The following is a 25,924-nucleotide window of genomic DNA, read 5'->3' on the forward strand; positions in this document are numbered from 1 at the left end:
TGGATTATGAGGATGGGACATGTGCCACAACATTCTCCTATCTAGGCCAAGATTGGAAACGTTATTACATGAAAGATGTGATTACAGCTGCCATACCAGCCCACAAAAGAGTCTGAGAGTTACTCCTCTCCCACTCCCCGCAAAAAAAACAAAAAAAAAAACATTTTTCTAATCACTATATTGAAGATGGGAATTCTTGTGAAAATCGAAATCGCAGTGATCCAAATTTGCAACTTGGTGAGTTTTGTTGTTGTATTCTCATCATACAAACCATCAAAAGGTGTGTTAGTGATTAAACAACTCCAGGGACCATCCTCCCTTGCTTTCTCCTGCATGTTTCTGACAAATGGATCTGTCAACATTAAAAAGTTATGGCCGCTAAGTTATTCAACAGGCTTTTTGCCTCCCAAGAAACTGAGATGGAAATCAGGATTTCTTAATGCTTAAATATTTTGCCTCTCTTTCTAGGAACATTTCCCAGAATACAGTTTTAACCAGATACATGTTATAGATCTACTTTGTATCCACTAAAAGCAGATGTGAGCATCAGGGGGCATTTGAAATGTTGTGGAACTTTAACTCTCATCAGTTCTAGCGAGCTTAGCCAAATGGGGAGGAATTGTGAGAGTTGTGATCCAATCCCATTTAAGAACACATCCCAACACTAAAATGTAACAGTGCATGTGCAACCCAGTGAAGCAGAACTAACAAATGTTCTTGTGGCATATGGAGAGCATTTATGCACTGATGCTATTGTGGTTTTCATGGGTAAGCAATAAAATGGTCTTTTAAGATTATATTTCTAATGCTCTTTAGAGGGAAGATATGATATGATAGCAATGATCCAGAAACCCAGAAACCTTCAAATATAAAGAAGTCAAAATACACATTCTCAATGTAGCAGAAGAGAATTGCTAAATTTCATGGGTATTTTAATGAAGTACAGCAAATTCCAAAAAGAGCTGTTTTCAGAACTGGGAACAAATAACATCATTAAAATACCTCTCCCCTTGAGTCACTGCAGCAGTTTTGCAATTGGAGATTTTTATGGTAGTGAGTCTGGTGGAGGAGGGGAATTTATCATATATAAACACATGTATGAAGTGGTTCCTTCGTATCATCTGTGATTTGATTTCAAGACCCTATAGATACTAAAATCAGTCCATAGTAAAGGTAAAGGTTTCCCCCGACGTTAAGTCCAGTCGTGTCCGACTCTGGGGGTGGGTGCTCATCTCCATTTCTAAGCCGAAGAGCCGGCGTTGTCCATAGACACCTCCAAGGTCATGTGGCCGGCATGACTGCATGGAATGCCGTTACCTTCCCACTGGAGCGGTACCTATTGATCTACTCACATTTGCATGTTTTCAAACTGCCAGGTTGGCAGAAGCTGGAGCTAACAGTGGATGTTCACTCCGCTCCCCGGGTTTGAACCTGGGGCCTTTCGGTCTGCAAGTTCAGCAGCTCAGCGCTTTAACACACTGAGCCACCAGAGGCTCCGGAGGCTCAGTCCATACTTAAGTCAAATTATATACAATGGCATAATGAAATCAAAATAGGGTGCCTTTTATAAAATGGTCAAAATAAGTTTTGCTTGCTGAATTTTTAAAATATTTTCAAGTGGTAGGTGGTTGAATTTGTGGATGCAGAATCCATGGATATGGAGAGCTGGCTGTACTTCTTTTTGTGAGCTTTAAAAAGAATCCTGCTGCATCACAAGGGAAGGCACATGACAGAAACAATTTACATGTGTTTCAAAAGTTGCAAAGTGTGGGCGGAGAAAATAGCAAAGCAGGTGATGAATGCATGACAACATTCTAACAATAGTTATCTATTGTGCTTATATCCTTCCTTTCCTTTAGTGAGTACAAAGCAACACCGATGGCTTTCCTTCCCTCTTTATAGTCACAGCAACTCTATAAAGCAGATCAGACTGAAAAAGTGTGCTTGCCTAAAAATTATCCTATGGGTTTCATGACTAAGTGTGGGACTTGAATCCGGATCCTCCACATTCTAGTTCAGCTCTCTAACCACTCCTCCATATTGCTTCTTTTCTACCTTTACCTATGACTTATGTGTATCCCTGGTCTACAAAGCGAGAAGGCATTTGGACACACAGGTTCAGCCTTTTATGGTCTCTGATTGACCTCTTGTGCTACCAGTATTTGTGAAGGGACAGCAGATGCAGAAGGAATTATTTGCTGACTGCTTTTCCCTGCTGTTTGCAATGAGCCCTGAGGCATCGGCAGAAAGGATATTGTGCAAGAGACAGCGCTGTGACCTGGGAAGTGCTGAATCAGGCTTACTCTACAAGGGTTTCCCCTAATAAATCAGACAGGCAAGTCAATTACTTAGCCTCTGCTCCATCAAAAAAATGTATTTACAATTAATTCACCAGGGACCTGATTCTTGAAATCCCTGCCTGTGGTAAAGCTACATTCATTCTTGAAAAGTAACTAAAGGCAAGAAGCCAAATGTTAATGGCAGTTATTACAATGGAAGCACTTTTTAAACATAAAACTTAACAGGCAGCAGCAGAATCAATTACAAGACAACAGGAGAATCTTTGGCAATAACCCAAGACAGATACAGAGTTAAAATTTTGGATCCTTTGAGCCACTCCTATTGAGAAATTTGCTAAAGCTGTTCCTCCAAAGTAGATAAGAACCTATCCATACAAAGTCTAGCTAAAGCGCCGCTGGAATCACTCTCCTTAAGAAGGTCCAGTGCATACTTCTGCAAATGACTAATCTCCTGTTGCTGGAATTAAAATGGATTCCATCCAACTGCAACTTGGAACTCGATCTCTCACTCAACAAGATGAAAATGTGAGCGTCCCCTCTCCCACTGCCTCTAATGCTGCTCCACTAACTAACAATGCTATCTAATGCTATCACTAACTAACAACATATTTCCCAGATCCTAGCAATTTCAAAAATTATATTAAAATTAGGAATGAACAGCATTGCAGCCATAAATGTTCTTGGATTACAGTTCCTATTCGTTCTTCCTATTATAATAAATGGAGGGCCAAATAGGAGTCTGAAGGTCCAGAGCTCCACACAATTGTGAATGACACTCCCATGCTTTTGGGCCAGATTGAAGACAAAAACCACAACATGCCGGGCCTAGGTTTGGAAGCAGAACTGTCTCCAGTACTAGAAAAATCACTTGTCTAATCATCCTTCCATCGCTTGGTTTATTTATATCCTGTTCTTCTCCAGACTCAGCAATACCTTAAAACAGTCTGTGTATATAATCAGACATAAAAGAGAAGACAATAAAAGGAAATAATTAGACATAAAAGAGAAGACGATAGAGAGAGAAAAGGAAACTCGAGGCCACTGTGCATCACTCTGATGCATTAGTGCTATAGGTCTTGTCGCAAGGTTATCATATATGAAAGCCACAGTAGGGAAGGAGAAAGGGTACCTCAGCAATCTCTTTGTACTTGCCATCCATGGAGGTGCGCAAATCAACAGGGAAATGCTTCAGGCAATGAGACGGCCCTGGAAGGGAACGCGCAGGCTGCAATTGGCGGGACCGTGGCACTCCGTGGATCTCTGTGGAAATATAGACGATTATAGTCAGGGAGATAAGAGAAAGCCATTGGCAGGTGGTTCTGCCACAGAAATAGGAGGAAAGAACAGAAGTCTGGTAAAATGTAGCCTACAGAACAGCTTTGCTTCTTTATCAGAATTAAGACCTGTCCCCAAAAGTGTTCCATTTATTAGGTCTTCTTCAAAAAGAAAAGACTTCCATTTTTTTTAATTCAAGGATTGCTGAATATTACCATTCTTTGCTCCCTTCTCAGCCCACTGCATGCATTTGATAGAAGCAGTCAGTAGCTTAAGAAGATTGTATCATAATATATAATAGTCTAAGGCAGTGGTTCCCAACCTATGGGCCTCCAGGTGTTTTGTACTTCAACTCCCAGAAATCCCAGCCAGCTTACCAGATGTTAGGAACTCTGGGAGCTGAAGTCCAAAACACCTGGAGGCCCAAAGGTTGGGAACCACTGGTCTAAGGGGATCATTCTAAACCCTTTAATTCTTCTGCTTCAGAAAGTGTCACAGGAACACCAAGGATTCATGTTGAGATGTTTGGAACAATTAAAAGCACAGGGGAAAATGACTAGTGTATAAATCTCTGCCAAACACACCATTCTTGGAAGAATAATACAATTATCAAGCTTGTTCCATGAGAATCCTTTCCTTAAAGCATTTCCCATCTTTATGCACTGAAAAATATGATGCTGCTGGGACTCTAACATGGAACAGGTGGAGCAAAGTTGCTAGTTAACCTTTCAAATGAGAAGCAAAATTACTCTACTATTCAAATGTCTAATGTCTAATAACTGGAGGTAACCCTTTGGGAAGCCAGATTAATTTCATCCTGTTTCCTGGCCTCTGTAACATAGTCCAGTTCATCAATGCATGAGCTCAATTCATCAGTTACAATCACACTCAAAACAACTATGAAATTGATAGCTAGAGCATATCGGACACTCTTATCCAGTTTGCTCACACATCCCTAAAGTCCATCTCAAAAGGTCAGTCAAGCCCCACAACTATATAACAGTCATCTGTCTTTGTCATACATTCTTAGATTTGTTCTCTTAGAAATACCATGAGCTATCTTAAGCACCAACTTCCTCCGTTTGCTATTACAGCTGTTCTGATATCAGATATAAACACAATGTCCAACAGACTCTATTCTCTATCTTGTCTAAAAGTTTTCATCCTAGTGCCATAATGACAGTTCTTTCACATCACATAATTTATATTGTCAATATACAATTGTGTATTAATTTCCATATACTATATGAAACGTACAGGCATTACCTTCTTTATCCTCATAAAGCTCTATGAAGTATGATACTCCATTCCCTTTTCACATACAGGAGAAGACAGGTGAGACAGGTATTTGCCCAAATTAGTGAATTTTCAACACCAAGGTGGGATGTGAAATCAGACTTCCAGACAGACCTGCTAATTCACGTGGTTTTTCAGAGGTAGTTCTAAAAGTTACACAGCCATAAACAGAGGTGCCACTGAACTGAAGACTGGACCTCGTGTGTTCATAACTATTCATTACAAACTGGCATAACCAGAGTCAGCCCTACTATTACGTAGACAGAGGGAGTTGTCTCATTTGGTAAATACAACAACAAGGTGCTGAAGGGAAAGAATTGTTAAAGAAATTATCCGTCATTTGTACACCAAATGAGAGCAAATGCCACCCAGTTCTTTGCCTCTAGTAGAAAGCCAGTGTGGTGTAGTGTCTTGAGTGTTGGACTACAACTGGAGACCAGAATTCAACTCACTGCTCAGCCATGGAAACTCACTGAGGACCTTGGGCAAGTCATAGATTCCTAGAAAACACTTTGATAGGATCACCTTCGGATTTCCATTAAGTCGGAAACTGCCCTGAAGTCACACAACAACAAAACCATGGCTAGAACCAATGCTGGGCATCACTATTTATTCCTGGAAATCGAGACATGAAGATATTTTCAGTAGCACCTCCCTACTGAACAGACATGACAGAAACCCCCAGCACTCAAGTGGAAACAGCTCTAACGATGTATTTCTGGCAGTCCTGGGAACTGATTTTCTTAACTATAATGAGATGATTACATAATTGCAGAATATTTTGATAAATCTGTAGAAAGAAAAGGCTCAAATTTTATTCCCTTTCATAGCACATTTAAAAATGCCATATATAAAAGCTGTAAGAAATACATCCCAAGATTATGGAGAAAAATGGCCATAAAAATGATCAGGCTATGGGAATGCGCTTGGAGTTTGGGGAAGTATGGATTACAGCCCCCAGAATCCCTCATCTAGCACAACTACTGGCCAAAAAAGTAACTGCTCCAAGCTATGGATCTGGTTTCATGGGAAGGGAATGCTCTTTGTCCTGTTCACCAGCTTGAATAGTCAACTGCGCTTACTGAGCAGCACTCCAAAAGTAATCTTTCTCTGTGAAGGTTTCCATTTATAGGGCCAGAAAACCTGCCCCTTGCCACTGGCTCAACGATCCATACCTTTTGTCAACTTAGAGAGAGACCAGAAAAGGGAACAACACTTCCTTTGTTTTCCTAAAAAGAACCTGGCAAAGGCTCTTTGCCAAGGGATACAGCGTCTCTTTCTCGTTCTCTCCTTTTTTGTGACTGCAGAGTCTGACAGCAAACACGAGAGATAGATCAACCCAACCTTATGCTGAGCAGGAGATGAACTGCTCAAAGTCCATTTTTATTGGGATGACTGGCTTTCAACTCTTAGGCCTCAAGGCTTTAATGAGAGTCAACTGGTGGCAGACCAGACCTTTCTGTCATGCTGCCATGCTTAGCTTCCATGCAGAGGACAGAAGGAGCCTGCTGGGGAAATCAATAACAACCCACAGTGGCCATTCCGGCTTTTTGTTTGCTGTTGGCTGGGATTTGCTCTGACGTGGCTCTGCGGCTCTTTGGAGACACACAGGAATCTAGGGGTGAATCAACTACCTACATGCCACACAGCATGGAGGCAAAGTGAACTGTGAAAAACACAGAGCTAGAGGCAAATATTGTGCTCCCTTTCCCTGTAATTCGTGCCATCATAATTTACGGGTCAACCCACAAAATGCCTAAAAATAAAACATGGTAAACAACGTGAATGCCAGGGGTAAGGGAAAGAAAGAATGCAGAGTTGCTTAATAGATTTTTAAAAGCAGAATATAGTTCCAAGATGCTATGTGGTCATCTTATGGGTAGTAAAATGTAATACATCACACCATAAGGAATCTTTCTCAAACATACACACACACACACACACACAGATATAGCACCCTCTTTTTCTCCCAGTGAAGAACGCCAATACCTTCCTTCTTGCTGACCACAAAGTCCTAAAGAAGAACCTGCATTAAGATACTCCTTGGTACCATTTTGCGTCTTTTCAACAACCACCTGATATGTAGAAATCTTAATTCTTGAACCATTCTGCATCACTAAATATAGCTGAAAAGGCACAAAACTGCATCTGCCCATCCTGCCCATGAAAGCCATGTTCAACTTTAGCTGAAGCTCTATTAAATCTGCTGTTATTAATCTGTTATGTCAACGCCGGTGAAAACTCTAAAAGTAACCAAGACATTGAAGCTGTTTGCCTGCTCATTAAACTACTATGCTCAGATTCTGTTTGGAAGAATCTTACCTTTTTAAAAGTAGAAAGGAAGCTGAAAAATAAGTAAGAATGCCACAAAAATAATCATTAATTGCTTCCATTAAAGTATATGATAAAAAGTTGCTTGAAATGCTTTTGGTATCTCTCCAGACTGCTTCATCCAAAACAGAAAATACAGCTCCCCATTTCTCTTTATGTCTCCATAGTGGTTAAAAATAACATGATAAACCTAAGTATATGCCCTCATACTGTCATATACTGGCCACACGGGAATCCATCTTTTCTACAGTGGTCTAGTGTAGATGTTAAGAGTAAAGACCTATCCTGTTAGGTGGTTGTGAAGATGATGCGAGGCAAACAGAGCCAAGTACATTACTCTTCACTGGAAGAAAAATTGGATATACTGTATATATTTATTTAATGCTAACTAGGGGTGTGTGTGCATATGTGTGCATGTGTGTGCAAGCAATGGTAAGGGAGAAATTGAGGGATCCTGCAATCTAGAAGTTCGATTAGACCAGTGGTTCAAAACTTTGATTAGACCAGTGGTTCTCAAACTGTGAGTCCCCAGGTGTTTTGGCCTTCAACTCCCAGAAATCCTAACAGTTGGTAAACTGACTGTGATTTCTGGGAGTTGTAGGCTAAAACACAGGTGGAGAACCTCTGGATTAGAAAATGGCCAGCACTCATATCTTCACTGGGCCTATATGCAAAGAAGCCCCAGGAAAGAAGCAAAGTTATACCTACTGAGCATAAGCAACAGGAATAGATCAGAAAGAAGAAAAACTTCACAAACAGAGTTTTTTAAACAAATCTTGAGTACTTAGAATGCTATCAACAGACAACTGCATCATCTGACAACAACTAAATCTTCTGATAATATTGATTACTTTCAAAAGTCAGAAAATTATGTCAATGAGGTATCATCATGTACCTTTATCAGCATTTCATTTAAAGTCTTGGTAATCACAAACAAACATTCAGCCTAATGCCCAGAAGCATTTGTGATTAGCAAATGGAACAATCCAAGCATAACATGCCACATGCATCCTCCTCATACCTTCATGTAAACCAAGTATGAGTCAATACGTTGTGGCTATTGGAATGGGGATGGGCAAATGCAGTTCACATCAAATCAATGATCTTTAGGCCTCGGGGTAATCCTAAACCTCTCAAGGGGCCAGTCCTACCACTGATCATTGCTGACAGAATTTGGATGTTACAGAACAGCAGCAGATTGTTACTTATTTACCTTACTATTATATTTTGACTGGCAGTGATGTGGAGAGGCACTTGTCAGATGTTCTCCCTCAGTTGCCAAAAATAACTTGGCTGGCTTTGGGTACTACGCATTTTCATCTGGATGAGTCATGTTATGTGTGTATGCATCACTTGTGCTCTGTCTCAAATAGCAACCTTCTTGGGTCAGCCCTGGCTTGTCACACTTTCTCAACCAAACCTACAGGATTGATGTGGTGCTAAAAGACAAGGAGAGAAGCAACAAGGAAAAAAAGTTGATGCATATCACCCTGAATAAAAATGTCATAATCAAGAGACACTTTCTTGCCAGACCTGTTGCCCCAGAAAACATTTTTCACCCTACACCTCATGTTCACCCTTTTTAATGTCATAGCATGTGTCATAGTCTATTTTTTGGAAATGATTATATAAATATATTTCTTCATACAAATACATGGCTAACTGGCACAGCTTATTCTATATCACATAATACTTCTTGAGTAAATTTAACAAATTCCAGCTATCATTTCTAATTTCATCCACTATCATTATCTTCCCTTTCAAATTTAGACTTATTTTCTATAGCTGTAGGCCAGCTAAACCAGTACAACCTATCTGCAAATTTTGGTTTCCCTTTCTCACCTCTCTTGGCACAATTCAGAAATACTACTTCAACTGAGAATGGGTGGAGGAAACCATGAGAGCACCGAAGGCGTTTGAAGATGAGCTATTTTTTCAGTTATAGCAGGAAGAGGAAACTTGTGAACAACTACAGTTCTGGGGCTATAACTTTCATCATCCCTATCCAGCATACCTAATGCTGAGATAACACATTATTGCAATCCAAAAACAACTGGTAGGCCACATAAAATGCCCAACTATGATTCATAATTATCTCTAAACATCTCTCAGAAATACAAAGTACGGTTTAGTTTCTTCAGAGGAAAGTTCTCAAGACAACTTACATGGAGGTAAAAATCCCAAACAAGAAAATATGGAATTGTTTTATAGTGAGTCAAATCACTGGGTCTGTCTGGCTCACCACTGTCTACACCAGTGGTTCTCTCAACCTGTGAGTCCCCAGGAGTTTTGGCCTACAACTCTCAGTTGACCAGCTGTTAGGATTTCTGGGAGTTGAAGGCCAAAACATATGGAGACCCACACGTTGAGAACCACTGGTGTACACTGACTGAAAGCAGCTTCTCAGAATTTCAGAATAAGGTCTAACCCATGTCTACTTGGAAAGGGAAGGCATTAACTCTGGAATTTGATGCACACAAAGCTGCTGCTCTCATCCTGAGTCACAGCCCTTCTCCAAAGGTTCTGGGTATAAGTCCAGAGACCCTACTCTGTTTCATCTAAGGCAAAAACAATGGCTCCACTTTCCTGTCTGACCCATGCATTCAAAGATAGCAACCAGGACTCCAGTTTAGGATGAAGACACATGAGCCAAACAGTGGACTAATAGGCTAAAAGATAATTGAATGAGAAAGGTCTAAGATCTCTTTTTATCTGAGTAAAAAGGATAAGAGGGAACTAGAAGCTGTCCTCTAGCAGCAACCGTATATGCAAGCTGTCACCTCAAACATATTTTCTAGAATATCCACATGGCGTTGTTATAAAACACAGATGGACAACTGCAGTGGGACTACTTGGGGGCCACACTTCAGAAAATATTTTAGAAAATGTAACAATTATTTTATTCAGGAAAGAGAAATGGAAGTGCTTGGGGAGGAATCAACAAGGTTTCTATTGAAGGTGGTTGAGCAACGAGGATTTGAAGCAGGGATCTGATAAACTGAGATGACTCATGAAGATTTAAAGTAGGGATATGATGAAGGCAGCTGAGCAAAGAAGTTTTAAGTCAGGAATCTGATGGAGGGGTAGAGCAAAAGGATTTAAGGCAGGGTTCTGTTGAAGGGAGTTGAGCACTGAGGATTTAAAGCAGGCCTTCTGTTAAGAGGGATTGGAGGGACTAACAATATTGCTGCTTGGAACTCTGGGTGGCGGGGCCGCAAGGAAGTGAAGCAGGAACCACAATGAGGGGGTAGAAGTAGGGGGTGGGAAGATGCGGGAGCATCTTGGTTGCTGTGGCAAGCAGAGGGCTGTTTATGCCAATGTAAAGAGGGTCTCTCCACTTTTGCAGGGGAGACTTCACTTTTTTGAATGCAAGTTTTTAATTTTCACTATCGTATTACAAAGATGACATTTGATCAAAATCAAATGTGAAACAATGGGATGATTGCTTCCTCTCTTTCCCTACTCTCCCAATATCTTCTATATCTATATCTATCTATATACATATGAAGCCCCTGTGGCACAGCGGGTTAAACCATTGAGCTGCTGAACTTGCTAACTGAAAGATCAGCAGTTTGAATCTGAAGAGCAGAGTGAGCTCCCGCTGTTAGCCACAGCTTCTGCCAACCTAGCAGTTTGAAAACATGCAAATGTGAGTAGATCAATAGGTGCCGCTCTGGCAGGAAAGGAACAGTGCTCTATACAGTCATTCTGGCCCCATGACCTTGGAGGTGTCTGCAGACAACACCGGTTCTTCGGCTTAGAAATGGAGATGAGCACCAACCCCCAGAGTCAGACACAATTAGACTTAACGTCACGGAAAAACCTTTACCATTTCCTTATGTATACACAAACACTTTTGAATAATGCTTACAACAATTGCTCTCCATTATATTATTCCCTCCTCCTGACCATCCTGTTGCAGTAACCTCCCATCTCTTGCGTCAAAACATATACAACCCTATCCCTTCTTCCCAGTGAAACATTCTCCCATTCTTCCCGATACACAGTGGTTCCCAACCTTCAGTCCTTCAGTGTTTTGGACTTCAACTTCCAGATATCCCAGCCAGTTTACGAACTGTTAGGAATTGTGGGAGCTGAAATCCAAAAGCACCTGGAGGACCAAAAGCTGGGAACTAGCACAATAGTTATCTAATAATCCCAAGCAAGAATTCTAACAAAGACCAAAATAACTTTTTCCTCTTTCCTTCTTCCCACAAAATTCAGATATAGTTCCCATGCCCTGTGAGTTTTTCTTAATTTCCTCCCTGTTCATCATAACCAATTTATATACTTCCCTCATTCTAAAAACTTTCACTATCCATTTTCATTTTTCTTTCCTTTCCTTCTCCTTTAACCATAACTCTTTGTCCTACCTTCCTCCCCTTTTCTCTGGTCTTGCATTTTATTATAATAATAATAAGTTTATTTTTATATCCCGCCCCATCTCCCCAAAGGGATTCGGGGTGGCTCACATGGGGCCAAGCCCAACAACATACAATAAAATACAACAGTATAAAATACACAATATAAAATACAACAATATAAAATACATAACAATCACAATAGTATAAAATACACAATATAAAATACAACAATATAAAATACATAACAATCACAGTAGATCAATAACACAGCTTCAACAGAGTAAAAGCATGGCCATTAAAAGAGGCGATAACATGGCGCTTCAGTCCATAGTCTTGGTGGAAAGGTAATTTCAATCGTGCAGCGAATTAGGAGAGCTAATCATGGCCATCTGTGATAAGGAACAAAAGGCTGTGCTATAGGAACAGGTGAGGACTCAATCAACTGTTCACCTCAGTCGAAGGTAGCTTGAAAAAACCAAGTTTTCAAGGCTTTTCTGAAGGACATCAATGTAGGGGCTAATCTAATTTCTCTCAGGAGAGAGTACCAGAGCCGGGGGCGCCCTGGAACTCTTCTTGCATCTGGTGATTTAATAATAATAATAACTTTATTTTTATACCCCGCCTCTATCTCCCCAAAGGGGACTCAGGGCGGTTTACATGGGGCCAAGCCCGAATAAAAACAATAGCAATATAATTTAGCTCTTCTCTTCTTGCATCTGGTGATTTATCTAGTTCAAATTGTTCCTTTCGTAAAATTATTTGGGTTTTATTACTGAGTCTAGTATATATCTTCTGTCTTGAAAGTGTAGAAATATACCTCTATATACTAGATTGAAATCTTTTTCAAAGTCTACTTCCTCTCTTCTCATGAAATTTGCCATAATGTTAACCATCTGTTTGCATATATTTTCATTTGTTTTTTCTTTTATGCTTAGCTTAGTTTTCTTTTTTGTGCTTCCATAAATGTACATTAGCCCATTAAATGTTCTTTTTTCCTATTTCTCCACAACCGTTGGTCTTCCTTCTGACTCTTGTACTTTATAACCATCATTTTAATATCTGTACTCATCTTGGTAAATCATTGCTTTACTTCTTTCAGTTTTGTCTTTACTTCATCCTTAATTTCTGCTCCAATCTGGATTAATTGATCTCCCATTGCTTGGATCTCTACCAGAATTTTCTGGTGTGAATCTCCTATTTTGATTGGTACTTCAGCTGCCATTCTTCTTTTCTTCTTTTCCCTTTTCCAATGTACTAACTCTTGATCTTGTGGGGGGTTCACTTTTGAGTTCACTTGCACTTTGTCCACCCTTGTTTTAAAACAATCTGTAAGCGTCACATCTGAAATACGATACAATTATTAACTTTCCCCCACCTGGCTTTCTTAGCAATTGCAAATAATATTTACTTTTGGATTTCAGCCACCTACCATGTAATGCAACACTGAACACTTAAAATAGCTGAGGATTCACCTTAGAAACAGCTGCCTCACAGAGGTTAGGGTGGTACATTTGTATGTATGAAGAATTTTCAATATTCATTCTTTCGGAAGTGAGACTAACCAGCATTAGCAGTCTCTTCCTGAAAACCCTTGGGCACTACATCACCATTCCTGGGACCAATTTGCCCTCATAGTGCCAACTAGATTTCACAAGAACTGCAACTGTATCAGGAACTGAGGTGATATTATTATTATTATTATTATTATTATTATTATTATTATTATTATTATTATTTAATATATTTATATACCACCTTTCTCACCCCTGGGGAGACTCGAGCTGGTTTACAACATTTTAATTGCAAGAATTCAATCATAACATACATGTAATAAAAATCATAATAGCTAAACACTGACATATAACTATAAACTAAAATTATTAAAACCATTTAACACAGGCATAGGGTAAAGGTAAAGGTTTCCTCTGACGTTAAGTCTAGTTGTGTCTGACTCTGGGGTTGGTGCTCAACTCCATTTCTAAGCTGAAGAGCCGGCGTTGTCTGTAGACACCTCCAAGTTCATGTGGTCGGCAGGACTGCATAGAGCACCATTACCTTTCCGCTGAAGCGGTATCTATTATCTACTCACATTTGTATGCTTTCGAACTGCTGGGTTGACAGAAGCTGGGGCTAACAGCAGGAGCTCGCCCCATCCCCGGGATTTGAACTATGGATCTTTCGGTCAACAATTTCAGCAGCTCAGTGGTTTAATCCACTGGGGGCTCCAAACGTAGACATATACACATTTAAACACTAAGACAAAGCATTAAAAACAACCTAATATAAATATTAAAATTACATGATCCAGAAATCGTTTGCTGTGGCCATTCCGATTGTCATTGCACATATTTCCTAATTATTCTTTGCACTGATTTGTGAACCAAAAGCCTGGTCCCACAACCATGTCTTTGATACAGGAACAACTAATCCAGCCTCTATGTTTACTCAAATCCTGTGCTCATTGGAGATATTTCAGAATTTTACAAGCACTCAGAACGACAAAAGGCTGTAAAGCACCAGCGTTTGGGAATATTACTTTTTTGGGACTATAACTCCTAAATTTACCCTAATCCCAAATTAGCTTTTCCTAGCTCTGCAAAGGATCGCAGAGGAAACGTCAAGCCCTCTTCAAGCACAAGCAGCATAGAGCTGTCAAGTGTCACCTCTGATTCAGGGTGCTTCTGTCATCGATGCTCCTGGAGGCCAAGTCTCCACTGCACAGTGGTGGGAATGTGACAGGAAGAATGGCTTCCTCTGGGGTCCTGCTGTCCTCCCTCTTAGGCAAGGGCTAAAGACAGACAGGCCCCTGTGTGCCTCACTAATGACCCTCACATGTCTCCCTAATGGGCTCCCTTGTACACAGGGCAAACATTCAATTCAGTAGGAAGGAGGAGGAAAAGCAACAAAACTGAGGAACAGCCAGTCCAACTGCAAGGGAAAGACTTGTAAGCCTCGAAGTCAGCATGTGACTTTAGCTCAGGCATGGGCAAACTTCGTCCCTCCAGGTGTTTTGGACTTCAACTCCCACCATTCCTAACAGCCTCAGGCCCCTTCCTTTCCCCCCTCATCCGCTTAAGTTTGCCCATGCCTGCTTTAGATCAAGGGGACGGGTGCAGACACGTCTAGCTCCTCCAGGAGCTCCAACTGATATCTGAGCTCTATCATGCTTTCAACAAAAGTGTTTCAACATTTCTACTATGGCCATATAGAAATATGAATGCTAGGTTAGGTAAGTTGGGGAGCTTGAAAAAATAATTTTCTAAGGGTTTCTTGGGAAACAAAGGGGAAAAACATTTTTCCCCAGAAAAAATGGGTGATAAAAGTTTCCCCATTTTCCCCCTGTGCCTTCACACCCCTAGCCCATCATCAACATCTGTTTCAAGCCAAATCCTCAATGGAACAAAGTCCCTCTTACACAACAGCCAAATTTGATAGGGTGGGGAATGGAGCCTTCTCTTTGTATAGTCAAGTGATATTTATATGATAAAATTCTTCTAAGGAACTCAGTATATAGTCCTCCTTGCCATTTTTATTTAACGAAAGGTTTCTTACCCTGCTTCCCTCACTAGCCTCATTAAAATATAATTTGAAACAGTAGTTATCTTCCTGCAGGTTACACCTAGCAACCTGGGACCTAATGTGCATTAACACTGTAGAATTAGTATAGTTAGACACCACTGTGATTTGTAGTTTGGCAAGGCGCCAATAATCTGTGGCAGAGAAAACTAAAGACCCTAGAAAACTAGAATCCCCATGATTCCACATCATTGAGCCATGGAAGTTAAAATGGTGTCAAAGTGCATCCATTCCACAGTGTAGACGCACCCTTAGTCAAACTCTTGCCATATGCAGAAGTTCCTATAGTAGGATTATGATCTTATTCCTCTTAGTCGTCCCATTAGATAACTGGATTTAAAAAAGTGTTGACTTGTCATTAAACAAATAATACAACTGGTCTGCTTTGGTTGGGGCCATCTAAAGGGTTCAGGTCCAAAACTACTGGTGCTGGAATAGTCACGTGTCTATCTGGCATTGATTTCGACACCACTATCTAGGTAATCTGATTTTCCACCTCATCACAGATGCAAGAACATGGCTAATTCATATTCCCCCTCTAAACAAGATCCCCTCATATGATGTAATCATAGTTTCTTAGTACCTAAAAAGTGAAAAGCTAGACATTGTGTATTACTAAAATGCCTTATTTTTGCTGGCGGGCGGGTGGCCGGGGTGGGGCAGCATCACAGGAAAAAGTTGTGTTCCATAAATGTGAAAAGCTCAGAGTGCTTTACTGGGCGGTGTAATGAGATTTAATGACTTTGAAAGAAGAATTAGGCCCTTCCCAACAGTAATGAGTATGAAATAGTAACAGGGCAATTACCTTTTTTTAAATAGTTTTTTCATGTCAGGAGCAACTTGAGAAACTGCAAGTCGCTTCTGGTGTGAAAGAATTGGCCGTCTGCAAAGACGTTGCCCAGGGGATGCCCGGATGTTTTGATGTTTTACCATCCTTGTGGGAGGCTTCTCTCATGTCCCTGCATGGGGAGCTGGAGCTGACAGAGAGAACTCACCTGCTCTCCCCACATTCGAACCTCCAACCTGTCAATCAGCAATTCTGCCGGCACAAGGGTTTAACCCAGGGGTCCCCAAACTATTTAAACAGGGGGCCAGTTACGATCCTTTGGACCGTTGGAGGGCCGGACCGCTGGAGCAACAACAACAATAATAACAACAACAACAACAATAAAAAGAGGGTTGGAAGAGACCCTTTGGGCCATTGAGTCCAATCCCCTTGTGCCTTTGTGCACCGAAAGCACAAGCAAAGCACCCCTGACAGATGGCCACCTAGCCTCAATGTTAATAAATAATAATAATAATAATAATAATAATAATAATAATAATAATAATAATAAAGAGGGTTGGAAGAGACCCCTTGGGCCATTTAGTCCAATCCCCTTCTGCCTTTGTGGAACAAAAGCACAAGCAAAGCACCCCTGACAGATGGCCACCCAGCCTCAATGTTAACAACAACAACAACAACAACAACAACAACAATAATGGTTGTAAGAGAAGAAGAGACAGCTTGGGTCATTTAGTCCAACCCCCTTCTGCCCTTGTGCCATGGGGGCCGGATAAATAGCTTCGATGGGCCGCATCCGCCCCCGGGCCTTAGTTTGGGGACCCCTGGTTTAACCCATTGCACCACTGGGGACTCCTTTAGTATAGTTAAACTTGTTAGATTGCTAGCACCAAACGTACTATAAACCTCAATGAATCAATTATTAACGACAACAAAAAGACTAAGGATACCTTAATGATGAAAACATCCTATTATAGCTGTTGAGCACAGCCCATTTCATCAAGTTTATGCCAAATAATATTTGTTACACCTTTAACACTTTTTCCCCTACAAGAATAGTGACAGTCCACATCCTGGAAAATCAATAAGCTTTTGCCATTTATTTGCATAGTTTGTCCTTTTGTGTTGAACATTTCATGGCACCAAAACAGTAAAACAGAATGTAAGGGGGGAAATACAGTAGACGGAGACACTCTGCTCTTTGTAGATTCTGACATATTTTCCCAAGGTTAAGAATAATTCCTGGGAATAATAGGATGGGAATGCACACACCCCAAAACTGCAAACGATACTGTGGCATTTAAGAAAAACACACACACACCTTAGCATTTGTAAAACACTATAGCCTCCTCAAGTGATGAGGAGTCACTTAATGAAGCTGCAAGCACAGTTTCATGGGCCATCATAAAAAATACATTTCCCTTACCAGAGTTTTGGATACACTTCATGCAGTCAACTCAGGACAGAACTTGCCAGTTTTCCCATGCAGACTTTGGGCATTCAGCAAAGCTTGTTTTACAAGAAGTCTCTGCATGTATCCATCTCATGCCAAGAGCTTCCAACTGCAAGTCATTTAGACATGGTTCTTGCCACTCCAATTCATTAAACAATCAGAGGGCTTTGCTTATCCTTCAAGCATCTTATAACTTCTGACTAATATGAGCAGCTGCAGCTCATACCAGGGGGACGGGAAGAAAAAGGAACACTTACATTTCGAAACACTTACAGACCTGGCAATGTCAGGGCCTCCTCATTAAGCTGCCCTCTTTTCCCTCTGGAAACCGAAAATCTGAGAAGCTTATGCAAGGAGCATCCCCTATCACATCCTACTCAAGCATTGATCCAAGAACCTCAAGGGGAACACTTGGGTGGCCCAGTGCTCACAAGACGAGGGCAGTAGATGGATCAGGTAAGGGTGCCGGCTATCCCTGCTGCCGCTGCCGCCGGTATTTCATAGCCTCCTCTCTTTGAGCTGCAGTCCCACAGGATTCCAGCTCCAGAGCCGGCTTGGACTGTACCAAGTGCAGCTACATGAGAGGGGAGGAAGAGACCAGAAAATAACAGAAAATGACAGGCTTTTCCAGGAGACAGTTGGATAGCAGAGAAACCAAGGAGAGCCCAGTAGCAGAGCTAACTCCGGGTCTCAAAGGAAAGAGGAATTAACCCCTGAAGTGCCAGTCACAACTGTCACTTGCTCTTTCTGTGTGAGCGAAAGGAAGCTACGACAGAGACTTGCTCACACATCAGGATTTCCAAAAGCATACAGCACCACATACTGGTCACTGGGTTTCACTGGAAAAAGGTGAGCCTCAAACAAAAGCTGACTTTCAGCATGCATACAAACATACACATAAACACACATTGTAGGTAAGCAGACATATATTTCTCTTTCTATTATGAGCTGATAGTAATCTGAGATGTATGCAGACACAGATAACACTTGGTGAATACTCAATTCACAAAGTGTTATTCTTCACCCTGCTCAAATATTTAACAGCACTCCAGCATCATCCCAGGAGCTCTGCTCTTTCACTCATTTTTTTCTGCATGAGCTACTAAAATATTGGCTTCTTCCTGTCTTCCTCCGTGAATTCACAAAGCACATAATTCTAACCATTATGCATTACTTCTTTGGATACAGTGCAGGATAGTCTGACTTCCACATTTGATACCCAGTCTACAAATGCGGTGGCGGAGCGGGTTAAACTGCTGAGCTGCTGAACTTGCTGACCAAAATGACAGTGGATAGAAACCAGGGAGCAGGGTGAGCTCTCGCAGTTAGCCCAGCTTCTGCCAACCAGCAGTTCGAAAGCACACAAATGTGAGTAGATCAATAGGTACCGCTCCGGCACGAAGATAACAGCGCTCCATGCAGTCATGCTGGCCACATGACCTTGGAGGTGTCTACGGACAATGCCGGCTCTTCAGCTTAGAAATGGAGATGAGCACCAACCCCCAGAGTCAGACATGACTAGACTTAATGTCATGGGAAAACCTTTACCTTTACTTACAAATGCATTAAGCCAATTCTATGTTGGAACTGACTGAGTTTCAAGAACGGGCATGGAAGAACTGAAGTTGTGCTGTATGCAAAGTCAGGGCTCAGCATGAGATGAAAGTGGTAGCACTGGCCAAGGCAGATGCTCCCAGATGCATCAACAGCCCTTGGTTCATTAAGAACAAACAAGAAGCTATGCAGAGCAGCTGCTCCCTTCCTGCTCCCCCAGGAGTTAATGGAAGTGCCTGGCTCTGACTCTGCTGTCACCGTGATGGAGACTGCAGGCGAGACAGTGATGGGCATCTCATTCCCCAGGTCATTCTTTGAAGACATACATCAGGCTTTGAAGCCCTGCCTGGCACTCCTTCCCTTGCTGGAAGTCAGTAAGAGGGCCCCTTGATGATGCCTGAGTGTGCGTGCATAAACACACTGCATCTGGCTCTCAACAACTAGACCACATCTCCTGCCCACAGGCCCTGTTGTTAAGGGGAATTACAGATGGATCTAAACCCTAACAGGCTATTTGCAAGTAAATTCACTTCATCACCCCACAACAACAGGAAACAAGGTTTTCAGGGCTGGCACTGAGTCAGCTAAGCCCAAAAACAGTACAAAGGGTGCAGCTAAGTCCAGAAATAATGGGGACACAGAGATGACAATAAGAGGGGCACAGAACACATCAGATCTTGACAGCTGCAAAATCCCTGTAGGCATTTCCAAAGTGAATTGTTTATATCACATTTTTGAACCCAGTGAGGTAAAATTTTCATGAGTTTTAGTTGTTAAATCAAAAACAAAGTAATGTTCCAGAAATAGTCTTCAGGCAACAAGGACTGTAGAAAAATATGTACCTTATTATGCAACTTGCACAATTTCTCCCCGTATTTTTGCCAACTACACAGTACAGCACAGCTAATCAAGAATGTTTCTCAATCAAAAAAGAGAAGGCCAATGTTTTTGAGTGAGAGCTCAATTCTTTTATTGGGATTTTTTTTCTGTCATGCATGGCCCAACGGCTTATCCAATGAATTATGTTGGGGAGCTATTCCAAGTATCACAGCTGCTTTTGTCAAAGAGTTGAAATTTTTACATTTACAGTAGAGTCTCACTTATCCAACATAAACGGGCTGGCAGAATGTTGGATAAGCGAATATGTTGATAATAAGGAGGGATTAAGGAAAAACCTATTAAACATCAAATTAGGTTATGATTTTACAAATTAAGCACCAAAACATCATGTTATACATCAAATTTGACAGAAAAAGTAGTTCAATACGTAGTAATGCTATGTAGTAATAACTGTATTTACGAATTTAACACCAAAATATCATGATGTATTGAAAACATTGACTACAAAAATGCATTGGATAATCCAGAACGTTGGATAAGCGAGTGTTGGATAAGTGAGACTCTACTGTACTTACATCCCAACATACATTGTAACGCAAGATATAAACAAAGACTCTATAAACACATCCTCTTGGTCCATATATCTTTTTCCTTTTCCAACTCCATCTAAATACTGAACTAATAAGAATTATTCGACTGAAACATATAATAAACTGAGGGACATTTCTATAGCCTGTGGACATCATTACTGAGAGGGAAGAAATATTTTCATGCTGTACCAGTTTTATATGACAAAATCTTCCATTGTCTTAACTACAAGTCTGCCACTCCTCCCTTGTACCATGAATGTGGAATACAGATTTATCCCCAACAAACACAAGGAAAAACTAGACAGCTGATAAGAATTCTGACTTAAATGCTGCCTGCATATTTGTTTGTTGCAATACCAAACATGAAAGACAGTGACAACGTAATCCCACACATATATTTGTGTGTGTATATGCCTTCAAATCACTTGTCAATTTATGGTGACTCCATGAATTTCATAGATTTCTTAAACAAAGAATATTCAAAGGCAGTCTTGCTTCTGAGAAATACCTTAAAGCACCTGGAATATGTTGTAGGTTTCTCATCCAAGTAATATCTTGAGTTAACCCTGCTTAGCTTCCAAGATCAGATGGGATCTGGTGCATTTGAGGTATTTAGTCCCCCTCCCCATACATATTTATTCAGCAGTAAATTCCACTATTTACACCAAAAAAATCCCCTTTGTAAAGTGTGCTTAGGACTTCAAAGTCCAAAGAAGCTTGCAGCATGTATACAAAAGAAAAGCAAACAGCCCAAGTTTGGCTGCAAGCAAATACATATGCTCGGCAATTCTCTTTAGTGTCAGAGATTTACATTCTATAGCAGGTTTTTATAGTTTGTCAGGAAACCAAATCTGTTTTTCCCTTTGACAACTGGACCATTCATATTTCATGGGCATGCCTGTTTGCTACAGGGAGCATCATCTAATGCAGAGAGATAAGGAAATCACAGCAAACTACTCTGAACTATATATGCTATCCCTTGCTTCCTTCCTTGGCCATGGGAAGGCTGAAATTGGAAAGCTTCACTTCTTCAAATTTCTTCTTGTATACTGAAGCCCTACCAGAAAAGGTGGGAAATGTGTCATGCATACATCTGGAACCAAACACCACAGCTGTATAGAAATAGGACATGTAGGGGATAATTTATACAACATGTAACCAGGTGGCTGTTTATTTGGTAGAGGTTCCTTATTCCAATGCGAGGAACATTTTTTGGTCATGGCTCTCCCATGCATCACATCGTCTTCTATATATATAAAAATGTAATGTGCTGTTTTAGTATGGAGTAAACAGCAAAACCACCAAACCAAATCACACCAAATTTGGCCACAAAAGACATAGTCATCCAGGCTATGTCTTTCAAACAAAACAAAAAAACCCTAGAAAAATAAAGCTCAAAGTAGATGAGAAAGAGCTGTTTTCCCCCTTTAGAAAAGGCTCAGAAAGGTAGGCCCACCCCCTTTAGGCCCCGTCCCCTTTGTATCCTAGCAATTCCCTCCGCCAAAATGGTGCCCAGGGCACAGGCAGAGTGCACTTAGGCCTCATCCACACGGCCTATAAAATACAGATTATCTGATTTGAACTGGATTATATGGCAGTGTAGACTCAAGTCCCTCCCACACAACTATATAACCCAGAATGCCAAGGCACAAAATCCACAGTATCTGCTTTCAACTGGATTATCTTGAGTCCACACTGCCATATAACCCAGTTCAGTGTGGATTTTATATAGCTGTGTAGAAGGGGCCTCATGTAATCCAGTTCTAAGCAGATGATATAAGATTATAAATATAATATATAATATTTACTGTGGTATAATAATACAGAACAATATAATCTCTAAAATCAGGACAGTAAATAAAGAACAACACGCTGAAAACAGGGAAATTCCAGATAGGAAACAATCAGGGCCAGCTAACACCTTCCAACAAAGGATCCCCCCTGGCAGGAAGTATCCAGGCTTTAAAGCTGCAAGGCCATTAAATGCTAATCAAGGTGATTAATTGCAGCATTCATACTTGCCACACCAGGACTATTAATTGCTATTGGGCCCGGGCTGTGGCGCAGGCGGGAGAGCAAGCCAGCTGCAATTAACTGCAATGAATCACTCTGACCAGGAGGTCATGAGTTCGAGGCCCACTCGGCGCCTATGTTTGTTTGTCTTTGTTCTATGTTAAAAGGCATTGAATGTTTGCCTATATGTGTAATGTGATCTGCCCTGAGTCCCCTTTGGGGTGAGAAGGGCGGAATATAAATGCTGTAAATAATAAATAAATATTCAACCTGGGCAACCAAGGATTCCACAAGGTAGAAAGCGGCCAGGTTTTTAAGCTGCAAGACTATTCAGTGCAATTCAAGCTGGCCAAACAATGATTCTCCTACAAAGGAAGTAGCCAGGCTTCAAAGCGGCTCTTTGATTGAGAGTGCTACTCCAGCTCACCAAACAAGGATTCCCCTAGGTATAACACAGCCAGGCATTGAAGCTGCAAGGCTATTCAGTGCAATTCAGCCAGACCAACAAAGGATTAACCTTGGTAGAAGGCAGCCCAGCTTTGAAGCAGTGATACTACGTTGCACTATTGAAGCTGACCAACCAAAGATTCCCCTAGGTAGCCAGCCAGGCTTTGAAACAATGAGGCTATTCATTGCAATTCTAGCAGCCCAAAAAACCATTCCCCAAGAATGCAAGTACCCAGCCTCCCAAGCAGCAAGCCTATTCCATTGTATTCCAGCTCACCAAACAAGGATTCCCATAAGAAGAAAACAGCCAGGCTTTGAGGCTGCAAGTTTATTAACTACTATTCCACCTGGCCAACAAATGATTCCCATAAGCTACAGCAACGCGTAGCCGGGCACAGCTAGTTAGTTATTATTTTGCTACCAATGGCTTTGTAATTCCTCTCAGAAACAACTGTTTTTACAAAGCATGCGTGGACACTCTACTCTGCCCAAGGCCTTTGGTCTCATTTCAAAAGCCCTCTGCAGATTTCTGGCAAGAGCTGTCCCACAGCCCTGAAAGCTTGTCAGGCATTTTTAAAAAGTAGACCTGGAGGAAGTAGTCCCCCTCAACTGCTGGCTTCATTTCCATCCCCTACCAGTACATGGTCCCTGGCAGATTACAGAAAATGCAAAACCCAGGGAGCATCCAACTTGAACCTACATAGAAGAAAGACATTTCAAAATGCTACAAATCTATGTTTATTGCTGAAAAGCCCTACACTTCTCACCTTGTTGATATTTTAAGAGCTTCCCAGGAGGATAAAAAATGAAAAATTCCCATTAAAAGGTATAAGTGAGTTGCATCAGATCTTATCATCAAACATTGCTACAAACAAAAATTTCTGGGGATAACTGGAAGACAGTCTGAAGACAGAGGTGGGCAAAGCAAAACCCCTGAAGCCCCTAAAGGTCATTTTTTCAAAGACATGCACCAAATGTTGGGTGTCTGAATGGACCAATACACCCAGCTGCAAATGTATGGTTTTCTTCCTCCAACCCACCTTCCCCCCAAAAAACAAAAAAAAGGGCTAATAATTGGCCAATGCACTGAAATGCAGAAAGGGAAGTGAGAGGGACTCCTCTCCTCACTTTGCAGCTGCTCACTTCTGTCTTAAAGTATGAATATGCTGAAATGCCTAATAGTTCTGCAGATGGCTCTCTATGGTACCCTGAAGAAGACATAAAAATATCAATAAGCTAAGGTATTTATTATTTTCAGTAGAGAAACTGGATATATCTTAAAAATTCTCAAAGTTAGTTGTTTTATTAGTCTGGAAGCTCAACGTGTTTCAGCCTGTTTGAATTTTTGTGGTCTCCTTCCAAGGGCTATATAAAATCATAAAAGGACAACATGTGAATACATATCTTTGCATTACATACAGTCATAAATGCATTTGTATACTGCCTGTGGCCTGCACATACCTATTTAAGAACTAAAATTCAGATTTTTTCAGCCAGTAAATCTTGGCACATTTCCAGGACAAGTGAAAACAGTACTGTTCCATTATTCGGGCGGACTCTAAAAGGGGACCTAGACAGAGAAGAATAGTCCATTTTATGGGGAGGAGGGAGTTGAAGGAGAAAAAACATTTTACTAGTTATTTCCCATATCACAAACAAGGGGGACATGGGTAGAGGGAATAACAGGAAAGGGGAAAATGTTTTAACTCCTTCAACCACCTTTCCCCCTGTCTAGCACCCCCTTGTGGCCTCCGCCCAGATAATGGAACAGTACTCTGAAAACCCATTGACCTGAAAAGAGGACTTAAATGCAGACACAGCCAGAGAGCCTGGCATGTTTCAAGACAATAAAACAACCATCTTTTAAATATCTTAAATATATTTTACTATTTTCTATTAAAACCAATTCAATTGAGACATTCTCTTTCTGACAGATATATCCTAAGAAAAAAAGGGAAAGAAAAATTCCTATCTTTTAAAAAGCTTGTTTCAGAAAAGCTTTTCACAATTTGCTTCCCAGAAATTTATTTATTTATTCCTGTTTTAGATGTCAACTCAGGTCATATACATCTGCACTGCAAACTGCCATCTTGTTCTATGATAAATGCATCTATCCAACAATGCTATGAGACATTTTGCAGAACAGAAACAAAATTCAACAACTTGGAATGAAGAACCCAGCTGAAAAGATGGATCATCAGAATTTTGTCACAGCTAAAATCTATCTGCTTATACCATCTGGACTAATTATGCAGCTGTCACATTATACAGAGGAATGTAGCAAGCAAAATTTATTCTGCTGAAAAAGTCAAGAAGAGGATGGTACAACATTTCAGTTTTGTACCGAATAGCATTTGCAGTTGACTGCTATTTCTATACTTCTAGAACATGGATGCACACCACATAACCCTTCAGATGTTATTGTACTGTAAGTCCCAGCATTCCTCACCACTGGTTCTGCTGGTTAGGACTGACGTGAGTTGCAGTCCAGCAACTTCAGGAAGCACTGTTTCCTTTTCATCCCTGTTCTAAATGAATTCTTCTCTGAAAGTCTTCTTCAATACTTGGCTTACAACACAAGCTATTCTGTACATTTGATTACTTTTGAAAATATGTGTTCTTGTTAGACGGGCACAATAGTCTGTTAGACGGGCACAATCCTGTAAGATTAAAAACACACATTTTGAAAAAGGCATTTAAAAAAACCCGTATTTTACAAAAGAACACTAAATGAATAAGCTAAAGACTAGAGAGACCCAGATTCAAATCTTCACTAAACCATAAAATGTACTGAGTGTATTTCTTATCACAATCGACCTCACAGGATGGTTTTGACGATCATGCGGGAGAATGGGCAGATTATTCAGATACTTTTAATTTCACAAAAGAGAAGGTAGGATACTGGTATAATGGAATGGAAATCCAGTGGGTTAAACCGCCAGCCATAGAAGATCTTGCAGACTAGAAGGCTGGCAGTACAAAGCCGCAGATTGGGGTGAGCTCCCACCATCAGCCCCAGCTTCTGCTTACCTAGCACTTCGAAAACAACAATGTGAGTAGATAAATAGGTACCACTATCTCCCCACTTCTTGGGGAGATAG

The 25,924-nt window shown here is 40.9% G+C and overlaps 1 protein-coding gene across 5 annotated transcripts in view; it reads right to left on the reverse strand.

Annotated features, from left to right (window-relative positions):
- The window catches only part of ampd2 (adenosine monophosphate deaminase 2), a 77,784-nt gene that overhangs the window by 34,540 nt on the left and 17,320 nt on the right, over positions 1 to 25,924 (reverse strand). For 3 of the 5 annotated variants that reach the window (XM_008109428.3, XM_008109426.3, XM_003220232.4), the window contains exon 2: positions 3,430 to 3,560. In XM_008109428.3, coding sequence (XP_008107635.1) covers positions 3,430 to 3,560 — 131 coding nt within the window. Of the gene's footprint in view, positions 1 to 3,429; positions 3,561 to 17,636; positions 18,052 to 25,924 lie in introns of those variants that run through there. The other 2 variants (XM_008109431.3, XM_008109429.3) reach the window with 2 other exon arrangements.

The sequence above is a fragment of the Anolis carolinensis genome, chromosome 4 (assembly GCF_035594765.1).
Source record: "Anolis carolinensis isolate JA03-04 chromosome 4, rAnoCar3.1.pri, whole genome shotgun sequence".
NCBI lineage: Eukaryota > Metazoa > Chordata > Lepidosauria > Squamata > Dactyloidae > Anolis > Anolis carolinensis.